Source organism: Perca flavescens, chromosome 11 (genome assembly GCF_004354835.1).
Source record: "Perca flavescens isolate YP-PL-M2 chromosome 11, PFLA_1.0, whole genome shotgun sequence".
Lineage (NCBI taxonomy): Eukaryota > Metazoa > Chordata > Actinopteri > Perciformes > Percidae > Perca > Perca flavescens.
The window spans coordinates 1154489-1164488 of NC_041341.1; the positions used below are offsets into that span (position 1 = coordinate 1154489).

The following is a 10000-nucleotide window of genomic DNA, read 5'->3' on the forward strand; positions in this document are numbered from 1 at the left end:
TAAAACAAACTAAAACTTATATATATATATATATATATATATATATATATATATACATATACATATATATATATACATATACTGTATATGAAATGAAGGAAAATGATTTAGCATTATGGAGTCGGCATGGTATGGAAGGGACTTCCATACCTCCACTGGCACATTGGTGCCATCAGTGTTTGACTGAAGGAGCTGCTGTTGACAGAGGTCAGCATGGATCCTAGTTTATTTAAAAGGTCCCATGAAATGGTGCTCTTCAGATGCTTTTATATAGGCCTTAGTGGTCCCCTAATACTGTATCTGAAGTCTCTTTATATAGGGCCTCAGGTGGTCCCCTAATACTGTATCTGAAGTGTCTTTTATATAGACCTTAGTGGTCCCTAATACTGTATCTGAAGTCTCTTTTATATAGACCTTAGTGGTCCCCTACTGTATTCGAAAGGCCCTTTATATAGACCTTAGTAGTCCCCTAATACTGTATCTGAAGTCTCTTTTATATAGGCCTTAGTAGTCCCCTAATACTGTATCTGAAGTCTTTTTATATAGGCCTTAGTGGTCCCCCTAATACTATATCTGAAGTCTCTTTTTATATAGGCCTTAGTGGTCCCCTTAATACTGTATATCTGAAGTCTCTTTATATAGACCTTAGTGGTCCCCTAATACTGTATCTGATCTCTTTTTATATAGACCTTAGTGGTCCCTTAATACTATGTATCTGAAGTCTCTTTTATATAGACCTTAGTGGTCCCCTAATACTGTATCTGAAGTCTCTTTTATATAGGGTCCCCTCAATAATTCTCCCCCTAATACTGTATCTGAAGTCTCTTTATATAGGCCTTAGTGGTCCCCTAATACTGTATCTGAAGTCTCTTTCCCTAAATTCAGCCTTGGTGCAGAATTACAGCCACTAGAGCCAGTCCCACAATGAGGCTTTTTTAGGATGTATCATTTCTGTGTCTGTAGATATTGAGGAGGAGAGGGGGGCAGGTCTTGACCAACTGCCACTTTTGCTCGTTTGAAAGCCATGATGTCTCGCTCTCTCCTCATGGGTGGGCCAAATTTCAGAGAAAGGAGAAAGGTAACCTTTCCCTTATGACCTCATAAGGAGAAGATTCCAGATTGGCCCATCTGAGCTTTCATTTTTTTCACAGAGCAGGATACCCAGGGCTCGGGTTTACACCTATCAACATTTTTGCTTCACTGGGGGACCATAGGCAGGCTGAGGAACTCATATTAATGTTAAAAACATCATAAAGTGACATTTCATGCCATGGGACCTGGATGCTCTGGCCCCTGCACACCTGCTGGGCTGTCTCTGGTTCAGCCCCTGACCACCGAGCCGGCTCTGAGGGAGCTTTGTTCACTTTGTTAGTGTCTGTGTGGACACCATCTCCCCAACAGACCACTGGCCACTACTGTGTGTGATAGACCCCGCGATAGCAAGGCTCGGCAGATTTAAATGACCTCAGCCTCCCTAAAAAAAAATAGAGTCGACGGCGGCTTATGGTACATCGCTCATATGGCTCTCTTCAGTCCAGCTTGGTCAAGCTGCACCCAAGATACCTGTGGTTGGCCTCCAACAACTCCAGCACTCAGTTCCCCGGATGGTGATTGGTTGGATCCTTGGACAGTGAGTTAGACTCTCCTATTTTATAACCTAAGGATTTCTACAGCTTTCAACAAGTCACATTTTTAAGACCTTTATGAATAAAATGTAAGACCTAAATCACAACACACACACACACACACACACACACACACACACACACACACACACACAGAGACATACAGACATACATACACACACACACAGACACACACACACACACACACACATAGACACAAAGAGACACAGACACAAATACACACACAAACCTAAAAAGATTAAAAGAAAGAAGTTGTACGGACCAGAGCGTGGATGATCTCATGTTTGACGGTGGAGGAAAGCATCCCTCCAAACCCTGAGGCTGAGGGAGATCATGGCGGACACAGGTTGGCGTGGCTTGACTATCGGTCTCTGGAGGACACACACACACACACACACACACACACACACACACACACACACACACACACGGGGGTAAAGTTAGAGGTATCATGACAAGTCTCACAGTCCTGTTGATGCAGATGATTAACAGTTATATCTTCCCTGTTGATTCTTTAGTTTACCATGTATATATATACATTTTTGTTGCTAATTCTGACTTTTTTGTGGCGGTACCTAGGCAAGGACCACAGCCAGTCAGAAGCAGAGTGTGAGGGCGTGCCTGACAGTACCTAGGTAAGGACTACTAGCCAGTCAGAAGCAGAGTATGAGGCGTGCCATGCTAGCAGCTAGGCGAGCATTATAACACGATTACAAAGTGACCATGTTCGCCTCTGAAGTAAAGGCTGGACTACAATAGAGAGTTTGGAGCAGTTTGTGAACAGTGTTTCCTGTTGAAATAAGTACGGACTTTGGGCTTTTTTCATACTTCAAAAGGACTTGCCATACTATAACATAACTCAAAAGATATAACACAATAAAGGAAAGGAAAATGCCAAAAGCATAATATGAGCTTTGTATTCTATGCAAAAAAGATCTGTGTAAAGGCTTTAACGTATTTATTGTAGGCCCAGTTTAATATATGCAGGGTTCATATGCATTTTAACCAATACTTTTCATTACTTTTTGGCAAATTTCCATGACTATGTGTTCCTTAAAAAATGTCAGTCGACCCATTATACAATAAGAATACAAATCTTTGTTAAAGTTTACCCTCAGGGAGGTTTAACCATAACATGAATGATAATGTATGTGGTTCATAGTAGGATTCATAATATCTCTTCGAGCCTACAACGCTGAGGTTAAGACGACGTGAAAATACATTTATTAATCACAAATTATTATTATGCTGTGTTAAAAAAAATTCCATGACTTTTCTAAAACTTTTGGGTCTTTTTATGTTTCCAAAACCTTTCCAGGCCTGGAATTTGCATTTTCAAATTCCATAACTTTTCCAGGTTTTTCCAAAATGTATGAACCCTGAATATGCAACTTCATTTCTACAATATATACTGTATGTGTGACACCATGAACCAAAACCACAGTAACACTGTGCCCACCTAGAACAAACCAGAGTAACACTGTGCCCACCCTGAACCAAAACCAGAGTAACACTGTGCCACCATGAACCAAACCACAGTAACACTGTGCTCCACCATGAACCAAACCACAGTAACACTGTAGCCCACCATGAACCAAACCAGAGTAACACTGTGCCCACCTGAACCAAACCAGAGTAACACTGTGCCCACCCTGAACCAAACCAGAGTAACACTGTGCCCACCCTGAACCAAACCAGAGCACTGTGCCCACCCCTTGAACTGTAACACTGCCCACCCTGAACCAAACCAGAGTAACACTGTTGCCCACCCTGACCAAACCAGCGTAACACTGTGCCCACCATGAACCAAACCAGAGTAACACTGTTTGCCACCATGAACCAAACCAGAGTAACACTGTGCCCACCCTGAACCAAACCAGAGTAACACTGTGCCCACCCTGAACCAAACCAGAGTAACACTGTGCCCACCATGAACCAAACCAGAGTAACACTGTGCCCCACCCTGAACCAAACCAGAGTAACACTGTGTCCACCATGAACCAAACCAGAGGTAACACTGTGCCACCCCCAACCAAACCAGGAGTAACACTGTGAACAAACCAGAGTAACACTGTGCCCACCATGAACCAAACCAGAGTAACACTGTGCCCACCCCTGAACCAAACCAGAGTAACACACTGTGCCCACCATGAACCAAACCAGAGTAACACTGTGCCCACCCTGAACCAAACCAGAGTAACACTGTGCCCACCATGAACCAAACCAGAGTAACACTGTGCCCACCTGAACCAAACCAGAGTAACACTGTGCCACCATGAACCAAACCAGAGTAACACTGTGCCCACCTAACCAAACCAGAGTAACACTGTGCCCACCATGAACCAAACCAGAGTAACACTGTGTCCACCATGAACCAAACCAGAGTAACACTGTACCCACCATGAACCAAACCAGAGTAACACTGTGTCCACCATGAACCAAACCAGAGTAACACTGTGCCCACCATAGACAAACCAGAGTAACACTGTGTCCACCATGAACCAAACCAGAGTAACACTGTGCCTACCTGTCAGAAACTCCGCCTCCAGCTGGCAGTGCGCCAGCGTGGGCCACGATATGTTCTCCTGGCCGCAGCGCCCGTGGTCACGCCGGCTGGCGTACATACCCAAGTCGGAGCCTTCCACGCCAGGGCGTCCGGGGCCCCACGGGGCGCCGCGACTTCCCAGACTCACTGCAAACCTTGCATTGCTGCGAGGGAAATACAAAAGGTGAAGGTCACGAAATACAGAATATTACAGCTGCAAAGATTTATCAACCAGTGGGCCAACTATTGAATTAATCAACAGCTATTTGATCGAATGATTAATCGGTTTAGCCCCACGCAAGCACTTTTTTGAGAGCTGACCAATGACAAGATTAGCCAGAGCTGTCGTTACCATAACAACAAGAAAAAATGGGTCGTGATAACAGCGTGTTGTATGATATGACCAGGTGCTGCACAGGGAACTTTGTTTTTTCTCTCTCTCTCTGTTCTTTCTCTAGCTTGCTCCACCACTTGTTTTATCTAACATTAGCATCTCTCTCTCTCTCCGCTTTGTTTTATCCAACGTTAGCACCTCTCTCTCTCTGGGGAAATAAAGTCGCAGAAACGTTTGAAAAAAGTTGAATATTACGAGGCTACGTCGTGTGTGTTACGACTTGGAGATTTGCTTTAAAGAGCAAGAAAAGTGAAGGCAGTTTTATTTAGTCTGATGCTTTCTTGACCTGTGTGTGTGTGTGTGTGTGTGTGTGTGTGTGTGTGTGTGTGTGTGTGTGTGTGTGTGTGTGTACAGGTGGTGCTGTGAGAATGCAGCAGCGGGGCCGCACCGTGTGACCTCGGCGCAGGCGTCCTAACAGTACCGATGGGGTCATCTCTCTTCCTCAGGTACTGGTTGGTGAACATTGTCTGGGACCACGGAACCAACAAGAACTGACGTTAATAACTTCGCAGCGTTTCAGCAAACGTGTTAAGTCTCGCACCTTAAAGTCTTAGAGAAGGTACTTCAACGTTTATTAAGCCAAGGACCCCCTACTACATATATTGTAAAAATTAAGTACATTTATTTATTTTATATTTGTATATTTAGGGCAGCCTAAAGCCTTTATAGATACCTTTTTTGCATAAAATACCAAGCTATTCAAATAGCCTAATAATTGTTGGCATGATTTTATGAATTATTTTATAAATCATGATGTGGAACAGTCAATCTTTGGGATGAACTGTATCTGTGATAGCTACCTTAGTGACTACATTACTTACTGGCCAGTAAGCCTATCATCAGTTGAAATTTGTAAAAAGCTAATAATATGTTGGAATCATGTTAAGACTTTTAAATAGTTTTTATTTTTTTTTTTTTTTAAACGTTCAAAAATCAACAATAATTTGAGGCCCCCTGCAATGACTCTGAGAACCCCCCTAGGGGTCCCAGACCCCCCTGTTGAAGATCCCTGTCTTAGAGCAACTACAGGATGGTAAAGGTTTCTTAAGAGTCCCACTTAGCTGCAAAAACAGGGTTTCTGCAGGTTTCACCAAGTCAAATTAAGACTTTATAAGACTCTGCGGAAACCCTGAAATACAGAAGGAAATACACCCAAATCTAGACTCAAAGACTTTGATAAAAACTTTAGAAAAACCACACGACACAGACACAGACACACACAATCCCAAAATCTGGACTCAAAGACGAACATCAGCAACATTTTTTGTGTAACGAGTCGTGTTTTGAGGGCTTGAAACAGCATCAACAGGCGAACCAATCGTTGGGCTTCACACACGTTTGTATCCTTATTCTATATTGTTTATTAACGTTTCACTCATACGAGATATGTGCTGTCAGTCAGTAGGTCTGGATCCGAATATTTGTATATTTGAATATTTGTTCCCATGGGTAGGTATTGGATTTTGTAATTCTGGGATTCGAATATTGAGTGTTTTAAAAAAAAAAAAAAAAAAAAAAAAGGGCATTCAGGCTGAAATTCACTGTGTGGTGTTCTGTCGGGATTACAGCAGCTAGTTAAATGTCTGCTAGCTTCTGGGTAATTCGTGCAACGCTATGTCGTCCATCTCAGCCAAGTAACGGAGTTACAAGCGAGCAGTATGATGTGTTTAGAGGTCTGCGTGGTTATTGTAGAAATACTGGCAGTTAAAAGTTGCTGACAGTTAAAGTTGTATTCGTGCTCATGGCTCAGTTAGTTTAGGCCTTACATGGCATAAAAGTGCATTGTGTACCAGACAGATAAGCAGAAAAACAGAAAAGACAGTTAGGGAGAGAATAGATTGGGGTCTCACTTCACAAGACAGCTTGGTGGTCCGAGCCCTGACTTTATGTCTGTTGCTAGGGAAACTTAGTCTCTGTTTGTGAACCCACAGCTGTGTTGTAACTCTTATGCTGGACTCAGTAAACTTTGTAACTGAACTCTTCGTCTCAGAATGATCTTTGTGTTCTGGTGCGCTTGAGTCCGATAGAAAGAAGGCACGGGAATTAGATAACTGGAGTCAGATTAGACTGGCCATTCCCACTACATTACACTGTAGAAGCCTGGCGTCGTCTTCAGGCGATTTGATAAAAGGTAACGATAGTAACATGTTAGTTACGGCCTGCAGAATGCCGATATAGTGTATATATATAAGTGTGTGTCTGTGTGTGTGTGTGTGTGTGTGTGTGTGTGTGTGTGTGTGTGTGTGTGTGTGTCTGCACTGAACTGCCCAGGAGTTTGTGTGCCAACAGGTGACCGTGTCCTGCAACAACAAAAGCATTCTCAAAGCATTTTATTTTTAGTCTTTTTTTTTTTTTTTCAAAAGCTGCCTTCAACTGCAGTTGGAAATGTTGGTTTCCTGTGACCGAGTTGGCTCAGTAGGTAGAACAGGCGCACATACAGTACAGGCCAAAAGTTTGGACACACCTTCTCATTCAATGCGTTTCTTTTTATTTTCATGACTATTTACATTGTAGATTCTCACTGAAGGCATCAAAACTATGAATGAACACATATGGAATTATGTACTTAACAAAAAGTGTGAAATAACTGAAAACATGTCTTATATTTTAGATTCTTCAAAGTAGCCACCCTTTGCTTTTTTTATTAATAAAGGAAATAATTCCACTAATGAACCCTGACAAAGCACACCTGTGAAGGTAAAACCATTTCAGGTGACTACCTCATGAAGCTCATTGAGAGAAACACCAAGGGTTTGCAGAGTTATCAACAAAAAGCAAAGGGTGGCTACTTTGAAGAATCTAAAATATAAGACATGTTTTCAGTTATTTCACACTTTTTGTTAAGTACATAATTCCATATGTGTTCATTCATAGTTTGATGCCTTCAGTGAGAATCTACAATGTAAATAGTGATGAAAATAAAAGGAAACACATTGAATGAGAAGGTGTGTCAAACTTTTGGCCTGTACTGTATACTTGGAGGCTTATGCCTCGGCCTTGAGAGGCATAAAAGGTAGAGAGGTACAGGGTTCGAATCCGACCTGTGAAGATTTCCTGCAGGTCTTCTCTCTCTCCCCCTTTCTCGACTAGCTGTCCAGTCCAATTAAAAGGTGGAAAAGCCCCAAAAAATTATCTTAACAAAAAAAGAGAAATGTTGGTTTCTGGCGCCACTTTGAATATTTGCTGTTGAAAAGCACCAAAGCTTCAAAGTAAAAGAAAAAAAGCGGTATTGGGTTCATCCCTAGTCAGATGTCAGATGTGTTAACATGGGCGAGGATTAGTTCTGCTGCCCGTTTGAATATGAAAAGTGTTAGTTGTGCTAGTAATTTGCAGCCAGAATTCGTCTAGTTGGCTTTGCGAGCTGGAAAAACCAAACTCTGGCGGGCCAATCACATGGATGTATAGAGCGATGGGGCGGGGCTTATGGCTGCTGCTGGTGAACAGGGGTCTTCTGGAAGACTTGGAGTTCAGCTTTTCTTTGAAAAGAACGGCACAAAGACACACACACACACACACACACACACACACACACACACACACACACACACACACACACACACACACACACACACACACACACACACACACACACACACACACACACACACACACACACACACACACACACACACACACACACACACCTGCTGAGCAGCACAGGCCCCACCCTCGCCTCACACTGAAGGCCCTCTGCAGGTAGTCGATGGCCGGAGGAAACAGCTTATCCTGAGGAGAAAACACACACAGTAGTAATCAGATCCTTCGCTGCAGTAAAACTACAAATACCACACTGTAATAATACTCTGTTACAAGTTAAAGTCCTGCAGTGTAAATGGTACTTTAATAATCTGTTACAAATTAAAGTCCTGCAGTGTAAATGGTACTTTAATGTATTTATGTTGGGCTTGCTAGACCAAAACAAGGGGACACCCTGAATCTCTAGATGAGCCTTAGCCGAGCAGCTCTTATAGTTGAATAAAGTTGTGGGGAACCAAGTAATCAGCCCTTTCTGAACAGGCTCGAGCTCCAATCGCGCACTGCACTTTCGTATTTAGAGTCCGTGTTGTCTGTCTGTCTTTGCTGGATCATTTCTGTTGATTCTATGACTTGTTGTGTAGACTTTAAAAAGGTCCCATGACATGAAAATGTCACTTTGAGGTTTTTAACATTAATATGAGTTCCCCAGCCTGCCTATGGTCCCCCAGTGGCTAGAAATGGTGATAGGTGTAAACCCGAGCCCTGGGTATCCTGCTCTGCCTTTGAGAAAATGAAAGCTCAGATGGGCCCCCCTCCTCTCTTCTCCTTATGAGGTCATAAGGAGAAGAGAATTTAACCCCCATGAAGAGAGAGAGACATCATGGCTTTCAAAACGAGCAAAGTGGCAGTTGGTCAAGACCACACCCCACCCTCCACCTTGCCCCCCCCATCCTCTCTCCTCCTCAATAGCTACAGACACAGAAATGGTGCATCCTAAGGAAAGATCATTGTGGGACTGGCTCTAGTGGCTGTAATTCTGCACCAAGGCTGAATTTTGGGAAAGAGACTTCAGATACAGTATTAGGGGACCACTAAGGTCTATATAAAAAGAGACTTCAGATACAGTATTAGGGGACCACTAAGGTCTATATAAAAGAGACTTCAGATACAGTATTAGGGGACCACTAAGGTCTATATAAAAGAGACTTCAGATACAGTATTAGGGACCACTAAGGTCTATATAAAAACCACTAAGAGACTTCAGATACAGTATTAGGGGGACCACTAAGGTCTATATAAAAGAGACTTCAGATACAGTATTAGGGGACCACTAAGGTCTATATAAAAGAGACTTCAGATACAGTATTAGGGGACCACTAAGGTCTATATAAAGAGACTTCAAAAGAGACTTCAGGTACAGTATTAGGGGACCACTAAGGTCTATATAAAAGAGACTTCAGATACAGTATTAAGGGACCACTAAGGTCTATATAAAAGAGACTTCAGATACAGTATTAGGGGGGACCACTAAGGTCTATATAAAAGAGACTTCAGATACAGTATTAGGGGACCACTAAGGTGTATGAAAGCATCAAAAAAACGCAGCATGTCATGGGAGCTCGGGCGTTCCTCACCTTCACTAGTCTCCTCTTGTCTGCAGGAAGCCTGCGGAGAGAGAGAGAGAGTGAGAGTGCAGAAAGTGGGAACAACTGGCTGATCAACTATCAAATGGGCAGCTTTAGAAGTAGTTTTGAGCGGCTGCGGTATTTACTGGTCAACGCTGTAGTCGTAGATGATCTTGATCTTCAGCTGGAGGTTGTCGGGGGAGCTTCTCTTCGTTAGGCGCTCAGGCTTCAGGTGCACGTGATGGACGACCTAAAAGAAGCCCAGAGACATAATGGGAAAACACATTCACACAAACTTTACTAAAACAAGTCC

General features: G+C 42.9%; 1 protein-coding gene across 1 annotated transcript in view; it reads right to left on the reverse strand.

Annotated features, from left to right (window-relative positions):
• Positions 1-1884: 1884 nt before the first annotated feature.
• Positions 1885-10000, reverse strand: part of LOC114564204 (leishmanolysin-like peptidase) — a 9843-nt gene continuing 1727 nt past the window's right edge. The window contains exons 2-6 of the mRNA XM_028591443.1: positions 9834-9937; positions 9697-9727; positions 8253-8311; positions 4174-4355; positions 1885-1967 (exon numbers count right to left, since the gene is read on the reverse strand). Of these exons, the coding sequence (XP_028447244.1) occupies positions 1885-1967; positions 4174-4355; positions 8253-8311; positions 9697-9727; positions 9834-9937 (459 nt within the window). The remainder of the gene's footprint in view (positions 1968-4173; positions 4356-8252; positions 8312-9696; positions 9728-9833; positions 9938-10000) is intronic.